The sequence below is a fragment of the Perognathus longimembris genome, chromosome 2, assembly GCF_023159225.1.
Source record: "Perognathus longimembris pacificus isolate PPM17 chromosome 2, ASM2315922v1, whole genome shotgun sequence".
In the NCBI taxonomy this organism is placed as follows: Eukaryota; Metazoa; Chordata; class Mammalia; order Rodentia; family Heteromyidae; genus Perognathus; species Perognathus longimembris.
Window position 1 is genome coordinate 68,822,693 of NC_063162.1, and position 19,955 is coordinate 68,842,647.

At 43.5% G+C, this 19,955-nt stretch overlaps 1 protein-coding gene across 1 annotated transcript in view; it reads left to right on the forward strand.

Moving 5' to 3' along the window:
• Gli3 (GLI family zinc finger 3) overlaps positions 1-19,955 on the forward strand; it is a 202,428-nt gene that overhangs the window by 110,529 nt on the left and 71,944 nt on the right. Inside the window, exons 4-5 of the mRNA XM_048339418.1 lie at positions 14,539-14,744; positions 18,681-18,827. Coding sequence (XP_048195375.1) covers positions 14,539-14,744; positions 18,681-18,827 — 353 coding nt within the window. The remainder of the gene's footprint in view (positions 1-14,538; positions 14,745-18,680; positions 18,828-19,955) is intronic.

A 19,955-nucleotide genomic window follows, 5' to 3' on the forward strand; every position in this document is an offset into this window, starting at 1 on the left:
CTCTCTCCTTTTTTCTTTTCCTCCCTTTCTTCTCTCCATCCCTCCCTCCTTTCCTCCACTTCTTTCTCCTCTTTTCTTCTTCTCTCTTCCTCTGTTCTTCCATCTCACTCCCCTTTCCTCTTCTGTTCTGCCCCCCCCGCCCATGATCACAGATTTTATGTTAAGCCATGTAACAACAAAAAATACAATATAAGAAAAGATATAAAAGTCCACTTTATTATATTATTGGGATTATTTGAAGCATTGATGACAAAACCCAAACCTAGTTACATGTAACCAAGGCAATAATGTTACGTCTTTATTTTTGCTTTGTCTTCTGTATTTCCTGTCCTGCTCTGTGTCTCTCAAGGCTGTGTACAAAATTGTGGGAATTCATGATGCCCTTTACACTAAAAATTCCTGTTGGTATTTAGAACTTCACTTGGAAATGTGGAGTCACAGTATTACATCTTCCTAGCCCAGAATACACTTGTATTGTCAAATGACTACTTGTATAATACATTTTTTTCTCTTGTGCCGTGTGTGTGTGTGTGTGTGTGTGTGTGTGTATTTGTGTATTTAAGTGTTAGCACTCACTTGGGCATCTTTCCTGTTTAATGTAGACTTGGCACATTTGTGGAAACCTGAGTTATAAAATAGATTTGAATTCTAATTGACGTTATCCATTCTGGAACGTTCCTTGGTGGGGGAGCCTGTTCTTTACAGCTACCCTTTCTAGCCAATGTTTTCTCCTTGGTGGGTCAATATGAATTGGATCTTCTCCTGTCCCTTTGCTTCCTATTTTGACCTGAAATTCACTTTTCAAAGTGGGACTCTTCGTTACTGATTTACTGCAAGCAGGGGAACCCACTGGTCATCCGGCTGGAGGGGCTGTGAGCACCTGCGTCTCTACCCTGCACCCTGGCATCACGCCAGCCGTTTCCACACAGGCGTCCCCACGCCTGTCCCCATAGAGCTCTGAGCAGGGTGTCATACACTTTACTAATTCCTTTGGCACAACCAGCTCTTTCCTTTTTTTCTTGTGGGAAATGAGCAATTTCATTCTGTTCTTTTCATTGAGCCAAAGTGGTTTGTTCCAAGGCTGACTGTGCCTGGCTCAGGGCAATCACTCCAGTTAAGTAAGAAGAGCTGTTCTTTCTATGAAAACCAGGCCACCTCCAGGTGTCTGGAGGAGAGAATTCAGGAAACAGAAGATCATTAGTATTAGCTTTAAATAGAGTGCACTGGAAAACAGTAAGGATTCTGCCCCAGTGATTAGACAGCCTTTTAAGGATGAGCAACAGGAGTTGAGTGACAGGCATGGGAGTGAATCTATCCCTTGCTTCTCTAGAGAGAGGAAGCCAAGAAAAGATCAACATCATGGCCAGTGCTTGGAAACAGAAACCGGAAGGTGACCAGTGCTGCTTCAGATCCCTCCTTCCTTCCCTTCTTCCCTTCTCTCCTTCCCTTCTTCTTCCTCGTTCCCTCTCCTTCCCTCTTCCCTTTATTCCTCTTCCTTCCCTGTTCCTCCAGCCCTCCCTGCCTTTTGCTCTCCCTCTTTTCCTTGCTCCCTCCTTTCTTACTTCAGCATGTTGTGTGGAGATGATGCCTACTGGATATAATGTGTATTCAGAGGAGCCCTCAGCCCCAGTCACTTATGTAAAACTGCACAACAGGCAAACATCTATAATAGTTATTTCATTTGTTTCATTCCAAGGAAAGGCCCCCAGGGAAAATATGGTGATTTTAGTAAAATCTTGTAATTAGATTTAGGCCCATAACTACTTTGGAAAATCCTAATGGCATAGTTTAAAATTAGAAAGTAAAGTCCTTTTATTTTTTTTCCCCTCTAGTAATAGTATACGACTGTAAACATGGTTGAGATTGATAAAGTGTAATGGTATAATCATGTTCCATCAGGTACTGATACAACACTAATAATATCCCCCTCCACAAATTTAAAAAAAAAAGTGAAGTTTTTACATTTCTGAGGGCAAAGACTGCATTTGCTAGGTTGGGTGTATGGTATGGACATGGTACTATTACTGGAAACCATTGGTAAGGTTCCTGCTGACATCTTCCTTTGGTTATTGTTTGTTTTCTTTGTTAAAATTTGTCACCTCAAGCCCACACCCTCAGGAGTGAACCCAAAGCTTAGTTGCTAAGGTTCTGTTGTTCACAGCCCCAAGCAGTGATGAATGACTCTCCCCTCCCCCCCCTCCCCATCATCACCAAACTGATCACCTGACACCAAACCATTTTGCCTTGCAGGGGTTTCTAGTCACTTTTATGCCTGGGCACCACTTCCTATAGCCCCTGGTTGCCTCTCAAGCCCTGCTGTGGAAATAACATTACTGAACTTGCTGCTCTCAAATAGACAATTTAAGAATACCAAACTTTTATAGATGAAAGAAAACAGGAACAAACACAAATTGCACTCACTCTGACTGTAGTGTGTGGATATGTGCATATGTATATATATATGATGGTAGTGTGTGCACATGTCTGTATATATGACTGTAGAATGTATATGTTATATGTATATATGGATGTATATGGGATTATTTGCTCTTGAGCTAGGCATAGTTTTCAAATTTTCTATAATTACCTTCCATAATACTTGTGACAACTCTTTGGTGGATTTCTTTTGTTGTTTTAATGACTAGCCTCATTTAAAGGCTGCAGTACCTTGTACTGAGAACACACACAGCTGAGGAGCAGCATGGTCATGTGTTAACCCAAGCATTAAGCTCCTCTAGCTCTTGGCTTTAACATTTCCTGGCAAAAGTTCCCTGGTACGCATGTGCACTACTGGACCCACACAGCCAGTCTTAACAACACTGGCATGGAAGTGGTCAGCATTACAGACTCTTATGGTCCTTTTTTCTTTTTTTTTAATGCTGGTTCTGAGGCTTGAACTCAGGGCCTGGATGCTATTCCCAAGCTTTTTTGCCAAAGGTCCACCACTTGAGCCATAGCTCCACTCCCGTTTTAGTTGGAGATAAGAGTCCCAAGAACTTTCCTGCCCGAGCTGGCTTTGAACTGTGATCCTTAGACCTCAGACTCCTGAATAGCTGGGATTACAGGCGTGAGCCACCATTTTCCAACTGAATATGATTTACATTTTTTTTTGTGCCAGTCTTGGGGCTTGAACTCAGGGCCTGACTACTGTCCCTGGCTTCTTTTTGCTCAAGGCTAGAACTTTACCACTTGAGCCACAGCACCACTTCTTGCTTTTTCTATACATGTGGTGCTGAGGAATTGAACCCAGGGCTTTGTGTATATGAGGCAAGCAGTCTACCACTAGGCCATATTCCCAACCACACAATTTACATTTATTAAGCTAGTCTTCAAAGAACTCATTTCTCCAGGATTGAAATACCCCTTGACTGTAATCAAAATAAACTCTGCCTCTTCCATAAAATAAGATCTCATATTCCTAGACAGCAGTGTTTCAGCTTGTGAGTTATGTCAGGAACAGATTGTTATGGTCAGGTGCTCTAATTTTTCATGTCTTGTTTGTTGGGGATATAACAGATTAATTAGGAATGATGTTACATTACACTAGTGTTACACGACCTCGTATGTTGGGTACATTTACTTGAACTATTTCATTATATTATTGCATTATGAACACCAACACTCACTGCCCACTTCTGTCTGTTTCTCCTTTGGTAACTTCCTGCCCTTGGGATAAGGCAGTGAAAAAAAACCTCGTGGCCTTCCATGGAAGTAGTCAAAACCTAAGTCTCTGGGCAACACCGATTTTGGTTTTTAGGTCTGTAGTTAGTCCACATCATCACTGGATTGGGGGAGAAATTGAAGGTGAGATTTCAGTGGGAATAGGAGGATTGTGAGGCTAGGGATTGCTGCTCTGCCTTGGTGTGTGGGATCTGTCCATCTGAAGTGGCATCATAGGTTGTTTGTGGGAGTCCTCCAACATTCCGGAGAGCCTCTACCTTCTCTAGCATGTGTGGAGTGGGATCTGAACCATGATGTGCCTCTAATTCTAAAAACAACTCAAGGTCCATTGTCTTGTATTGAATTTGTGTTAACTTCTCTTTATGGCAGCCAGACACAGGGCATTTTCATTCTGCTGGCTGTGGTTGGTTTCTGTTGGTGGGGAAAAGGGAGCTGAGTGGGAGAGAAGGTAACAGTCATGACTCCTGTGCCCCCCTCCCAACCCCCCGCAGTGTGTGCAGGGCTATCTTCTTCCTGGCGCTGTTTGCTTTGCCAGGGCATTCTTTAGGGAGTCTTTGTGGTAGGCACCCACTGAACTCTCCCTGTACTCAAGCTTTTAGAAAAGGCCATTGGCCCGCCTTTGTTTTCTTTGTTCAACTGTTTATTTTGCTTGCTTCCCATGAGGTTCCTGGGCTCTGCTCTGCTGTGACCACGCTTTTCTGCATGAATTAAATTCCTCCCCACCACCAGCCTTCTCATTCTTCCAGTCCATTTGATTCAGCCCTCTGTGATTAGTCCCTTGATCTGCCAAGGGTCTTTGCCAAGCAGAATGCTTGCTAAGTACCCTTTACACGGGGACCTGATGGACATTCTCTTAACCTCATTAGTGAAGAGAGAAGGGCTTCATTCCACTTTAATAATGGGGCTACTCTGGAATCATTACTAGCTATACAATCGGAGAAGGAGGCCACAGAGCCATTTGCGTGTAACTAAGACAGTGGCTCGGCTGCCATACGCAGGTGCAGAGGAGAGCACTGTGGCACACTGGGTGAGGGGGAAGGAAGCTTCTACTCCATGTAAGCTGAGTGTACACTTGGAGGAGGCTCATCACGTGCAGCTCTGACATTTAGGGATGCAAGTCTCCAAATTGTAATCTCATTGCTACATCCACGATGCACTTTTTCTCTTGAAACAAAGAATAACAAAAACAGCTGCTTTTTTTTTTATATTTAACGATACCATTACTTTTTCCTGTGCATGTCTTCTTTTCTGAAACATAAGTTCTAAGTGTGATAGAGTCAAGTAATTTACCCTTAGAATTTCTGGCCACTTTTAATAGGCCAAGGTAGATTCTTTTCATGATACCCTCATGTAGGTATCATTAAGATGTTATAATACAACTTAATGAAATTCAACTGTCTTTGGAGGAAAATTTTCCAAGGGATCTATCTGTTCAGATTCATCCTAGCTGGCCACCTTCATTGCACAACATGTTTAGAATCAGTTTTAACTTGAGACTTTCAAAAAAAGACCAAAGAATTTTTCAGCTGTGATTGAACACAGTCAGAAAAGAAAATCATTCAAGGTAGAGGCCTATTTATGCATGTAACTTCCCCAAAGACAAAGGAGAGATTTCAAGTAGTATCCTTAGGTTCTTTCCTTTGCACTAGGCCTGGTTTAAACTGAGCTTTTGGTGTCTGCTCTTTATGGACCCAACCCCTCCCCCTAACCCCCTCAGCACAGACATTCCATGAGGGTCTTTTCACTATTGTTCTCTTGGGCAATAAAGCTTCTTCACACAGGGAGGATTTATTGGGAAGATAGAAGTTAAGACTCTTGGCTACAAGAGGCACTTCCTGTTTGAAGTGGGCTCTGAGAACAGATCAACAGATCCCCTCCTCCCTCTGCATGCTGCCCCCCCCCCCCCCCCCGCCCCATCTGAGAGCTGAGACACAGCTGCTGTAAAGCTTCCTATGTAATGCAGTTACAGGTCCCTGGTGAGTGGGCCTGGATGGCTCTGAGTACACACACAATTGGTTACATTAGTCCATGGTAATGCTGTTTTCCCGGGTCTCAAGTAGTAGCCCAGGAAGTTCACGTATAATGCCATTGGTACACACATTCCAGAATACTCTTCTTAAAATGTGTCAGTCAGCTCTTGTCAGGGTACGTATGGTCCACCATCCCTCAAGTCAGGCTTGTTCCGTTCTCACCTCTGCCATGAATGGCTGGATCCTTAAATATTTCCTCTGGCCTCTCAGGGAATAGGGATGGGGGTGGGCAGAGGGATGATGTAGTTAAATGAAGCCATCTTTGAGACCTTCTCATTCTTAATAGACCAAGAATGTGGGAATCTGTAGATTCCTTTTTTCCCCCCTCAAGATTACTATTTCGTGTGTGGAGTTTACAAGGGGGGGGTGTCTATGAAATCATGTCCCTCCAACTTGCACATGGCTATGTCCCCCGTTCCTTCTTTCCTTAGGTAGAAATCTGCTACATGTATACTCCCTAAACACTGATCTCACCAACCTCATTCACCTTTGACACCATGTCCCCAGCCACCATGGAGCCAACGTGGTACTGCCTTTACAATTTGTGGGTCAACTCAAACAGAACATTAGCTGGCTTTCAAGATTTCGATTGGCCCCTGGTTTAAGAGGTTTCAGTGAGTGGTTAGCTGCCTCCAGTTCTTTCAGACCTGTGTAGCAAGGCAGAAACAATATGGAGAACAGCCTGGCAGAAGAAAGCTATGTACATCTTGTCAGGTGGAAAGCAAGGAAGAGAAAACAGGAGAGGGACCAGGACTGAGCTATACCCTTCAAAGGCCTGTCCTCAGTGACTCACATTTCCTAACTACCAATTGACCATTCACAGTCTCACCATTCAGATTCTACCCATAGGCCATTTCACAGTCCCACCGTTCAGATTCTACCCATACACCATTTCACAGTCCCACCATTCAGATTCTGCCCATAGACCATTTCACAGTTCCATGATTCAGATTCTACCCATAGACCATTTCACAGTTCCACCATTCAGATTCTGCATCCATCAGTATATTAAGCCACTGATTGGGTGAGAGCCTTTCTGATCTGATCTCTGGGACCCAAAGCCACACCCACAGTCAGTCCCTGCCAATCTTCTAGGCATCCTTTAATCTAGTTAAATTCACAGTCACCAATCCTAGACACAATGGGCTTCCTCTGAAAAGAAAAGGTAACCATAAAACTCTGTCATCTGTTCTGTGGGAAGCCTCAATAATGTTGAATTCATATGCTATGTACTATGTATGTATATACCTGGGTTTGACTTGAGTGGTTTTCCTTTCTAACTCAAAACAAACTTTGCAGCCTTGAGTAGATTCTGCCCAAGCATGCCTCCATTGTGCCACTTCATTTTATACCCAAGGCCCTATCCTATGAAAGCACCTACACAGCACCTTAACAGCACCTACACAGGCTACATACTGGACAAATGTCAGTGTTGTCAAATACATATCTACTCCCATATTTAAGTCAAAACATTTTATGTCTTACATCCCTCTTGTCATCATTTAACATCTCCGGAATTGGGTTATGTTTTTTATTTTATTTATCTTATTAATTTTTGTCTGTTGAAAAGGCGATGAGTAGGGGGTTACAGTTACATAAATAAGGTAATGATTACATTTGTTTTTAGACAGTGTTACCCCTTCATTTTCTCCCACTTACCCTTCTCTACTTCCCTTCCACACAAGTTGTAAGGTTGACATCCAACCTATTGTTAAGTGAGTATCATTGTTGTATTAGTTCGTCCTTTGACCTGCTGTTTCTGTGATTCCCTTTCCCTTCCCGTTTGAATAATCTTATATACAAGACAAAAGGTACAGAAAATTAAGAGATAAAAGACAAAAAAGACTAAACACTAAAAAATTAAAAAACTGTACAGTACATTATAATAAACTTTTGTTTCCATATCTTGGATTTCATGTTGGTACACTTCATTATATATGGTCCTATATATAGTAAGCAATTGGGTTATTGAGATCCTCTGTTAACAATATCATAGACACATTATAGTTCTTACTAGTGAGGGAAACTATGCAACCTACTTTTCTTTGGCTTTGACTTACTTCACTTATATAATTTTTTCCGGTTCTTTCCATTTCCTTACGTATGGGGCAATGTCATTCTTTCTGATGGAGGCATAGAACTCCATTGTGTATATATACTACATCTTCTTGATCCATTCATCTGCTGAGGAACATCTGGGTTGGTTCCAGATATGTTTTTTTGTCTGTGGTATTTTACAGTGGTCAAGGAGCAAGCAATCATGAGGAAGCTTCAGGCAGTTCTTAATAAAATTATTTGTATCATATTTCTCTTTTTGTGCAGGTAGTGGTGTTATTCTATGTTGGAATTAGTCTACAGAAGTTAAGAACCAAAAGGAAGATTAAAAGAGATAAGGAGTGTACCATCTCTTTTAGTAGATGCATATTTAGATCAGTGTCATTTTAGAGTTGATGAAATATGATGTAGATCCTATATGTATTATAGTTGTATACATATTGAGCCACCAAAAAGATAGTAATTTATTGTCAAGATTTTCCCCCTCACTAAGTGCTCAGATGCATTTCCTTAAGTGTTACATTCTAGTTGCAGGAGTGCAGAGCTAAATTCAAAGAGAGAGGTTTGGAAAATGCTGTGACTGCCCAAGCTCTAGAAAATGAAAAGCAAGCCCATAGCAGCCTAGTGGAGTACAAAGGAGGAGAGCGTGTGTTTTGTGCTGGTTGGGCTGGTTTATTTGTGCAGATGCATAGTACAGGCTTGGAGAGGGTAAGACTTCATGATTAATGGTGTTTATTCTTGACAGAAGCCTCCTTTATTTATCTGCAATACAGTTTAGTGATTTTATCAGGCACCTGAATGAAAAATATTCAGTCATACCAATATTGCAGTGTAAATTGAGTAGAGTCACTTTTTATTCTATCTTACTGCCTTATCAGCTGCACAGTAATTTTCTAGCAGAGGTTTGATACGGAAAGGCTGGATTTAGCTGTACTTGACACAAAGCCTCTTCAATATCCCCTAAAAGTTCAGGCTGCTCTTAGAAATGTGTGTGTATATGTGTATGCGTGAGAGAGAGAGAGCAACCGTGTGTGTGTGTGTGTGTGTGTGTGTGTGTGTGTGTGTGTGTGTATAATATATAAACCTTCTTCCTTATCCAAGCAATTTCAGGATTTGAAAGAATAAAGATAAAATACACAGACCTGGATAGGAGAAATGTTGTTAATATAAAAACCTATCTAATAGCTCTGAACTCACTAGGAAAATCTCTTTGAGTGCTTAAGCTGTGACTCACTTCTCAGCCTTTTCCATGACACTCCAATCCTACCTACTTTCTCCTAATCAATCACCATCCACATCCAGTCAACATAAAGCCAGACCCTATCGTTGCTCCTGGGAATAAAATCAAAGCTGAAGACCAGAGTGGCTCAGGAAGACATCAGTCACTAACTGCCGTCATGGCAGTGGTGGGGGCAAGAGCAGAAAGCACATCGTGGGATATGCAAATCACGTGTTGCTAAATTATCCACTAGAGTTTATTCAAACTGTGCCTTTTCCCACACATAATATTAGTTGTCAAAGGTAATCAATGGCAGACAGGGATACATGGTTTGAGTCATGGAAAGTTCTGGATTTGGGGACCTGGTACATGGGTGGAGAGCATCTAGCCCAAACTCTGATTACAGATGAATAAAAGTACACCAAACTGTGCTCATTAAGTCTTGCATCCTGTGCACAGGTTTCCCCAGGATATGAACATAAGTAATTCCTACATGTTGTGTAGCTGTCTCTCATTGGTTGCATCTCTTCCTTCTCTGGTACCCAAAGATTCACTCTTTGTGAAAAAAGGGAAGATTCCTGTGAGGATGCAAAGCTGTGGTTCCTGGACAAGTGGTCTGACTCATTCAGTCCTCCACAATGCCCTAGGTTAAGTTTTCTGAAGCCATGAAAACAAGACCACTAAGAAAATGACCACTGTCTGTGAGAACCAGGGCTACTTTTCTGGTGGGTAGAGAGGAATTCTTTTATGGTAGAGTCAGGTAGACTCCATTTCCATATTTGAAATTGCAAAGATGACACCTGTGGGGGGATAAAGTCTGTAATGATCCTTATGTGTTCAGGATGTAAGTCATAGTACATGGGGCAGAGAGCCTTGCATGCTCTCCTTCCAATTAGTCACAGGGGTCTGCCACTGCAAATGGCCTACTTTATGTGCCTATGTTAGACCAGAGCCCCCAACAAACATTGAGTGTATAATAATCGTATTCTTAGCCAGGAGCTGGTGGTTTACATCTTCTATCCCAGCTGTGATTCTAGACTGGAGCCTGGAACCAGAGATCACAGTACAAACCAGCCTAGGTGAGAAAGTCTGCAAGTCTCCATCTTCAATCGAATTGTTAAAAGCTGGACTGCAAGCATCAATCACAAGGTAGAGCTCCCGCTGTTAGCAATGTGAGATGAGCAAGAGACTGAGTTCAAACCAGCCCAAACAAAAAAGGATGACTAATTGAGCAATACACATACAGAAGAGCACACACAATGCACATATAGCCTCATGAGCTATAACTAATAACAGAGAAGAAACCTAAATACTTTGCAAGTGTATGAATAAAAATATTGCTTCATATCAGAAAAGCCACTCAAAGGTGTGCATTAGCCTAACACTAAAGTTGATATCCCGTTTTTTTCTTTTTAAAAAGTTATACTTGTGATTTATCTACTGTTAAACTTTGTATAAATGTCATTATACAGTGCTTTTACTATTTCCCCTTCCCCCCTTGGTGTGTGTGTGTGTGTGTGTGTGTGTGTGTGTGTGTGTGTGTGTGTGTGTGTTTGTGTGTGTGTTTCCTTTTCTTCAACTCAGAACTGAGCTGCTGTCCTTTCACTTTTCTGTTCAAAGCTGAGGCTCTACCCCTTGAACCACAGCTTAATTAACCAACTGCAGATCTTTCCTGCCCCTGCTGGCATCATCCTCAGATCTGAGTCTCTTGAATAGCTAGGGATTATAGGTGTGAGCCATCAACCCTCAGCATGTAGATTTTAAAGGTTGAACTCCAAAGTGGTAAATGTATAAAAGTCATGTCAGTTGAATCAATAGTCATGGAAAATATTTATTTATTTGCTACCAGAAAAATGACCGTCTGCCACCCTGGGCGTGTCCTTCCTGGGGAGGGTGAAGTGGCAGATGCACAGTCACAAAAGGCCAAACTCTGCTTTAGGGGCCCAGAGGATATGCTGAAGCCAACTCCATCAAAGGAAATTACAAAGTAGAAGGTTCTGGAAGACGGTGCTCACTACACTTGATATGCGTGCCTTAGCTGCTAATTTCCTGTGCTGTGTGGAGAGCAGTTTTTCTTCTTTTCTGGCAACACTGGACTTTGAACTCAGGGCCTTGAGCTTTCTTGGAAGGCATTCTATCACTTGAAATGTGCCACTAGACCTAATTCAGCTCTAATTTAGTTCCCTCCCCCTCTCTTTCTTTCTTTCTTTCTTTCTTTCTTTCTTTCTTTCTTTCTTTCTTTCTTTCTTTCTTTCTTTCTTTCTCTCTCTTTCTTCCTTTCTTTCTTTCTCTCTCTTTCTCTTTCTTTTTCCCTCCCTCCCTCCCTCCCTCCCTCCCTCCCTCCCTCCCTCCCTCCCTTCCTTCCTTCCTTGTTTCTTCCACCCCCGTGACTTAAACTAGGGTTTGAATTCAGAGCACATTTATTTCTTCCTGGGCTGGCTTTGAAACAAGATCTTCTAAATCTCCTGAATAGCTATGATTACAGATGTGAGTCCCCAGCATCCAGCTTTAGTTTATGTTTGAATAGTTTCATATTTATGCTGTGGTTGGCCAGGACTGCAATCCTAATGTCTGGCATGCCAGGTGTGAACGGCCACAGGCTTTTATTGGTTGAGATGGGGTCTCATGAGAACATTTTACCTGGGCTATCTTCCAATTGCAATCTCTCCCAATCTCTACCAGGTGTGAGCCATCATGCTTGGTAGGAAGTAACTTCTTAGTACTAACTTGGGATTTTTAAAGCTCTGCCTTTATTAAATGAATTGATTGAAAATGAATTATAGAGGGTCTTCTCACCCTTTGATTTGTTATTGGGTCACTGCTTGAATATGAAGAATAGCACACCAATTATTCTATGAAGAACAAAAATAAACTTGTCACATTAAAGAAATGCAACGTGTTCCAGTCCCCCTGGCTGACATGCCTGTGCATGGAAGTAAATGTCATGTGTACATTTCTGGAGTACTGAGCCGTGTTCAAGCAGGTTCATAATCTGCCTTTGAAACCTTTCTTGATCTCGTGTGCTGGTAACCCAGGTGATGGAATACAGGGACTTTAATCCTGGTGCTCTAGGAACCCAATAAGGTAGATGGAAAGACAGAAACAAATTATACAATGCTCTTCCATCCTCATGAAGAAGTCCATTGACTGTCTACAATATGTATATTGTCTGCTTGTTTTAAAGTTTTATCCACAATATGTATATTGTCTGCTTGTTTTAAAGTTTTATCATACACAGTTACAAATGGTGTAGTAAGAACCCTCCTCTTGGCACTACTGGCTCACACCTAGCTATTCAGGGAAGATGAATTCTGAGGATCGCGGTTCAAAGCCAGCCTGGGCAGGAAAGTCCACAAGAACTCTTATCTCCAATTAACCACCAAAAATTTGGAAGTGAAAATGTGACTCAAGAGATAAAACACTAGCCTTAAGTGAGAATGCCAAGCCATGAGTTCAAGCCCTAATCCTGGGACAAAAAAACGAAAAAAGGACAGAAAAAAACTTTTACTTTTTTCATGGTAACCTAATTTTGATGAAAGACTTTGTAAAAGCTAATGTGGAGTCAAATTACTGCCACAAACAAGAGTGACTGTACATTGCTTTATTGTCTTTTGTGATGACACAGAAATACCAGTGAGCTTCTTTCTTTTGTGCCTCTTTCATGATATTCTAAGTCCACTGAGCACTTAGAACACTATGGCCAGTACCAATGGGTCTGGAAGAGACAGGTAGAAACTATGTGTTATCTCTGAATGGGGATCCTAGGACCTTGCCTTTGCCAGCCACGGGACAGAGGTAAAGGAGCCATGGTTCCTCTTCTCAGCCAGCACAAACAGCCCGGACCAATCCCTACATTTGGGAATATTCTGTCTCCAGATCAAATGTTGCTTTTGGTTGGCACATCACAGCATCTGTCTGTAATCTTTTCCTACTGTATAAATAGTTCTGAATGTATATATATACCTCATTGTTTTTTCCAGAATGTTTGTTTGTTTGTTTCCCTCTCCATGGGCCCCGCCTACCTCTCCTGAATGAGCCCCTGGCTGAGACTGTGGAGAGCCCAGAGACACAGAAGTTTGGAGGCCCACAGTAACTTCAGTTCTCTCCCCATGTCTGTCTACTGGAAATAGAAACAAAGAAAGAGCCCCCTATAATTATTTTTCCTTAGTGCTATTTTAATCTGCAAATGAAGACTTTTAAAAAGTCAGCTTGAGAAATATTTACCAGGTCCATGTTGTGATTGTTGGGGAAGTATTTGTGAGGTCTGTGCAACATGGAGTGGCGGCCTCTCCACGCCGCCCTGAGCTCTTCCTTCTGGAGGAGTCACTCCTCCTCTGCTCATGACCTTAGGACGCTTCTCCTAACAATGCTGAACACACTGGCCTGCCTGCCACACCCCAAGCAACCTCACTCCTCCTGTCTGTGCTTTTCAGAAAGAAGGACTGGCAAGTGTCCTAGCTGCCAAGAATTTGGAAGTAGATCTGTTGGGTGATACTAACTCAGCTTTGTGGTATGACTGTTATTTATACAGTTGTACCCTTGTCAGATGGCTGTTCTGACTCTGTGTGTGTGTGTGTGTGTGTGTGTGTGTGTGTGTGTGTGTGTGTGTGTAAGTACTTGAACCCAGGGCCTATGCACTGTCCCTTGGCTCTTTCACTCAAGAGTAATTCTATACCACTTGGCCCACAGCTCCACCTCCAGGTTTCTGCTGCTTAACTGGAGATGAGACTGTCATGAGCTTTACTCTCTGGGCTGGCTTTGATCCTTCCTTGATCCTCAGATCTTGTATCCTGTGTAGCTAGGATTACAGCCATTGGCACCCGGCTGACCACTGTCTTTCAAGGCTGGATAGATGTTTGGTTGGCTTAAAAACTAGTTTTCTGATCACATGACAGCTCTCACCTATTATCCCAGCTACTCAGAATGTAGAGATTAGGAGAATTGTGGTTCAAGGCCAGCCCAGGCAAAATGTTAATGAAACACTCCCTCCTGCCACACACACCCCCATTTCAATGACAAAATTACACTTATAATTCTTGCTATACTGAAAGTAGATGTAAGAAGACTGACATCCGAGGTTGATCCTGGCAATGGCAAAGAAATAAAAGAACAGCTGAGAACTTAGGTGAAGAAATTGAAAAATAGGTACAGCAAAAAGGGCTAGAGGCATGGCTCAAGTGGCCTGCTTGGCCAGCCCAGGCTCTGAGTTCAAATCCCAGTGTATACTCACATCTATTTGATACATGTGGTACATGTGATATATATGTGATGCCATATGTACACACATACACATATGTATGGCAGTATATAGCACACGTTATAAATGTGGATATGTGATATCCCCCCCCCATTCGCTCATGTACACAGGTGTTTTACCTGCTTATGTCATCCTGACTCTTAAGGTAAAAGAGGGCTAAAAGTATATATACCTGATGCATTTGCCCACCACCCTGATCCTGAGTTCACTAAAAATCTGATTTCTTTTCCATTCAGGCTGTTTCTGCCTGTGGAAGCTGAGATGTCTGACTCACACAAACCTCTCGTGTCCCCTAGGCCTTCTGCCTTATCGAGTAGCCCGACGTACTCGGACCTGCCCTTCATCCGGATCTCCCCACACCGGAACCCCGCTGCCGCTTCTGAGTCTCCCTTCAGCCCCCCTCACCCCTACATCAACCCGTACATGGACTACATCCGCTCCCTGCACAGCAGTCCCACGCTGTCTATGATCTCTGCTGCTCGCGGGCTCAGCCCTACCGACGGTGAGTCTTACACTCGCACCCTCCCAGGCTCGCACCACCTCTTTCCAAACCTCAGTCGGCCAGAGTTAGTTTGGGGGAGCCCTTGTCCAGACTTCTGGGTGATTTTGGTCCACAGACCACAGAGCACAGCAAGGGCTTCAAAAATATGACCTACTGCCTGGGCCTTCCTTCCTCTACCAAAGCAAGTCAGAAGAAGAAGTGGGAAAGGAAGAAAGAAACTCAGACTTTTTATCTACCACAGCCTGTGCTCACTGGAGGTTCTCAAGAATCAAGTTTTTATTACTTAAAAAAAAAAATCAAATTATGGGTCCTGTTTGCTTCCACATTAATTATTTTTCATGTGATTCTTTTTAATTTAGCTGGATATTAATAGGGAAAAATAACCCATTCCTTCTTCCATTGAGGAAGGTTATTTCCTATTCTTGTACATATGGACAAACTGCCCACAGTTGTTAGACTCGGAATGAAGGTCCAGGATTACAGAGGTCCACGCCACTAGATAGCAGATTTCGCCTTCTTAGAAACAGTGTTAATCAACAGTGGGACTCAGGTCTGTCATCTTATCTACTCAGGAGGATGAGATCTGAGGATTGTGGTTTGAAGCCAGCCTGGGCAGGAAAGTCCATGAGACTATCTCCAGTTAACCACAAAAAAATGAGAAGTGGAGCAGTGGCTCAAGTGTTAGAGCACTAACTAGCTTAAGCACACAGAAGTTCAGGGACAGTGTCCAGGCCCTGAGTTCAAAACCCAGGACCCATACACAAAAAAGGAAATCACTGCCGATTGCTTCCAAAGAGAGGAAGACCATGCATTTCTCTTGACTGATGGGCGTTGGAGGAGACTTCTGTGCCCTCCTCCACATTCCCCTGGAGAAGGTGTACCCGGGCTGGCCATGAGCCGTGAGAAGTGATACATTTCTTATGGTCCATCTGTCTACTATATTCCCAGGCTAACTTCTCTTGCAACTGCTACGGGCTCTTTTATTTGCTTCTTTTTTATGCACTGAAGTTACTTTGGAGGAACTCCAAAGAATTGGCTTTTACCATCTGAGTTGTGTTCCCATTCGAAAGATAAAATTGTGGGGGTGTCAAGTATTATTAACTCTCCTTCTTTGGGTTTGAGTTTACAATAAGGAAAGTGGAGAGTCTTTTCACAGAGTGCTTGGTACTAGATCCCAGGGCCCAGATGCTGTCTTTCAGCTTTTTCCTTTAGTACAACTGGTACTGTACCACTTGAGCCACAGCTATTCTTCAGTCTTTTTGCTGGTTAACTGGGGATAAAAGTCTCATGAATATTTTTTGACCACCTGCCTTTGAATTGTGATTCTCAGTTCTCAGCCTCTCAGATAGCTAGGATTATGGGCATGAGCCATTGGTGCCTAGTTATAAAGTGTGTTTTTTTTTTTAATATATTTTAAATTTTGTCTTTCGGGTGTATCATGCATGTAAGTACATGGACATAATTACAGTAAAAAAAACTCACAGATATGGCCAGACTAATGGTGTTCCTGGGAAATCATTGTAAAACTTGTGCCAGCTGATTGAATGGTATGTGTTAAGCACTTTCCATGCATGCATTTCCTTTTTTTGCTTTGAGCCAGTTCCTACAACTGGTGTGAATCTAGAGAGAATCTGGAGGCCTGCTCAGGTCTGCGCCAGCAAGTCCTGCTGCTCAGACCCCGAAACTGGCAGGTAGAGACTGGTCATTATCCCACTCCTGGAAACCTGGCTCTTGCCAGTAAATTGTGTGTGTGTGTGTGTGTGTGTGTGTGTGTGTGTGTGTGTGTGTATGTGTGTGTGTGTGTGTATGTTTTGATTTTGTAAGGAAAAATAAAGAAAAAAGAGCTTCTGAATGTAGCTTATCATTCAGATGGGTGTCATTAAAAATATGCTAAGTTCCCCTCTCCCCCACTCTCCTTGTAATCTCTTACATCCTTGTGTTAGTAAATGTTAACTCAGACACTCCTGTCAAGAGCTTGGGGAAGAATTTTATGCATATCTGGGGAAATCACATAGTTGTCTGAGTTGTCTACTGTTGTAAGAAGTAAGTATATATAATGTCTTAATATCAGAACCTGTTTTCCGGGGCTGGGAATATGGCCTAGTGGTAAAGTGCTCGTCTTGTATACATGAAGCCCTGGGTTCGATTCCTCAGCACCACATACATAGAAAAAGCGGGAAGTAGTGTTGTGGCTCAGGTGGCAGAGTGCTAGCCTTGAGCAAAAAGAAGCCAGGGACGGTGCTCAGGCCCTGAGTTCAAGCCCCAGGAATGGCAAAAAAAAAAAACAAACAAAACCAAAACAGAACCTGTTTTCTCCCAATGGACAAACATGGCATGTGTGTTGGGGACTCAGTTTTGGCCTTGGTGGGGGAAGGACGCCAAGAGTGAGATGCTGCCCTTCCCCAGATGGGACAGTGTGGGAGGGAGTCCCTCCCACCTTCCGGCCTCAATCAGAAAAGAAGCCCCCCTGCCCCTGAGGGTGGGTGCCGCCATGATAGGGTTGTCCAGCCCACAAAGGAAGTTTCATGACATCACCTGATGGGCAGCTCGGCTTAGCCAATGGCCCAAGTCCTTCCCTTTCCCGCCATTACCGCTATATAAGCCCCCCTCCCAATTAAATTCTTTGAGACTCATTCAACCATCCAGCCGTCTCCCCTTTATCTTTGTCCTGCGGTTCCTGACACATGATGGGGGTCTGAGGAAAGGATTTCGGCATCCCACTTCAGCCTAGAGCAGTCCAGAAAGGACACGCCTTACTCCTGCCAGTATGAGGGGTAGGGCAGAGTTTCTTCCACAGAATTGAGGTTCAGGCATTACACCCCGGGAGATGGGGAGGGGAAAGGGGTCCTCGAGACCCCGACATTGGAACATCTCCTCTGGGGAAGGGAGGAGAAGGGGTCCTCAGAGATCCTGACACATGTGTAGAGCCATGAGCTTCCTAACCATCTGCACTTGAAGAAAAGTTTACATCTAGTGGAGATCACATAATGTGAAATCACCTAGTTGAAGTTATTCTCAGTATGTCACTGTTGTGCCAAGTTGCAAGACCACCACCAAGAAGACCACCGAGACTCAGACATTCCAAAATGCAAAAGCAAGGCAAGGCTTTATTCAAGTGAGCTGCAACTCGGGCCTTGTCCTACCCACCGACACAGCGGAGGTTAGGAGGGAGCCCTGAGCTGTGATTACACAGGGCTTATAAAGGCAAAGAACAAGGTTACAGCAATCAGGTGTTCAAGCAAGCAAGATTAGGACACAGGTACAAATCTGATTGGCTCAGGGTTCAATTCTAAAATGGAGTTCACGTGGTAAAATGGGGTTCACATGGTAAAATGGGGCCTGACTTCAAAGTCTGGCACTTCAGTCACAAGATCACCTAAGGACACCTCATACCCCTGTCTTTTCTTGAGAGAGAAGGGGCAGCTTGGGACTTGAACTCAGGGCGTGATGCTGTCCTTTACCTTTTTATCTTCAAGGCTGGTGCTTTACCACTTGAATCATACCTCTGCTTCTGGCTTTTTGGTAGGTAATTGGAAATAAGAATCCCACAGACTTTTTCTTGCTCAGGCTAGTTTTGAACCTCAATCCTTAGATCTCAGGCTACCATAGTGAGGATTACAGGAATGAGCCACCAGTGTGTGTGAAGGGATACATGACTGCACTGTGTATGTTTTCATCATTTGGATTTCTTTAAATGAACAGCAGAATCTTTGTAATGCCTTTCTAATTTTCTCTGCATTTGGTTTCACTTCCGAATGAAAGGTATCTAATATTGCTGAAGGCATACTTTATTGTGAAGGAACTCTCCAGTAATGAGCCAGAAGAGGAATGGCCTGGGGGGGGTGGGGGTGGAGCAACTGACAGGTAGACCTGGGATGTCCTAAGGGCTTCGGGTGGTGTTCCTCTCACTGGGCCATGGCTGTGTGTCTCCTGCAGCCCCGCATGCTGGAGTGAGTCCCGCTGAGTACTATCACCAGATGGCCCTGCTGACCGGCCAGCGCAGTCCCTACGCAGACATCCTGCCCTCAGCCACCACCGCCGGCGCGGGCACCATCCACATGGAGTACCTTCATGCCCTGGATGGTAAGTGTGGAAGAGTACAGAACTCACAGATGTGGTGGTGGTTGTGTAACTTTGGTCTAAGGGAGGAGAGAGAGGACCAACCTATCCTGATGTCCTTGGGGAAGCCCCCTCCCCCACACTGTGGCCAGGGGCTGAGCTCAGGGGGCCCTCAGGATTCAAGATCCCTGGACCTGTTGCTTGGTGATGGCGTAATGGAGATAACCAATCTAGAAATGATGGTGACTTGCCTCTGTGGGTAAGAAAATAAGTTAATAGGATCCAAACCTGATGGATTTTGTTTAATTATTATGTCTTGGTTGCATGCTCTTTTTTTTTTAATGCTTTAGAAATTAATTGGGGGAAAGATAAAACCCATTGATACTTAGCTTCACATTTTTCCATACTAAATGATTTCTTTTCTTCCTTGTTTTTTTTCCTATGGAGACACAGTATTCCATGAGTTTGATTTGCATTGCCGAGAGCAGAGAAGATGCAGAAATAGCAACATTTAAGAAAACTAAAAGCCTGTTTCCTTATCAGAAATTAGGAAATAATTCTAGCAAGTCGAATAATTCAGAATAAGTGGTCTGCTGGCCCTATATCACTTGAGCGGTGACTCTGCTTTTAGTTTTTGTTGATTAATTGGAGATAAAAGTCTCACAGACTTGTCTGCCTGCGCTGGCTTCAAGCTTTGATCCTCCCATCTCAGCCTCCTTAGTAGCTAGGACTATCAGCCTGAGTCCCCAAGCGGGCTACCCCTCAGCTCTCTTCGCTCCAGAAAGGACCAGCTTAGTGCCTGGGCATTAGTGAGGTCCTGAGAATAAAGGGAACAGTGACGAGCTCAGGCATTTCCACTGATGGGCTGCACTCTTTTTCAGAGGTGTGCATGTGCCCAGCCATCTGGGAAATCGGTTTTCAGGTTTGGAGAAGAGAGCAGGTGCTGGGCTCACACAGGGTTAGGATGCACAGCCGGACTCTCCTGACCACCCAGGCTACTGGTGTGGTTGAGAAGTCGGTGAGCTTCTCTGGCTCTCCACTGGGCCCTTTGCCACCCACGAAGAAAGGTTCCATTTTCAGCAGGGTATGTGCTCAGCTCTGTAAGGGAGAGCCCTGACATATCAGATTCATCAACCGCCCCATTTCAATTAG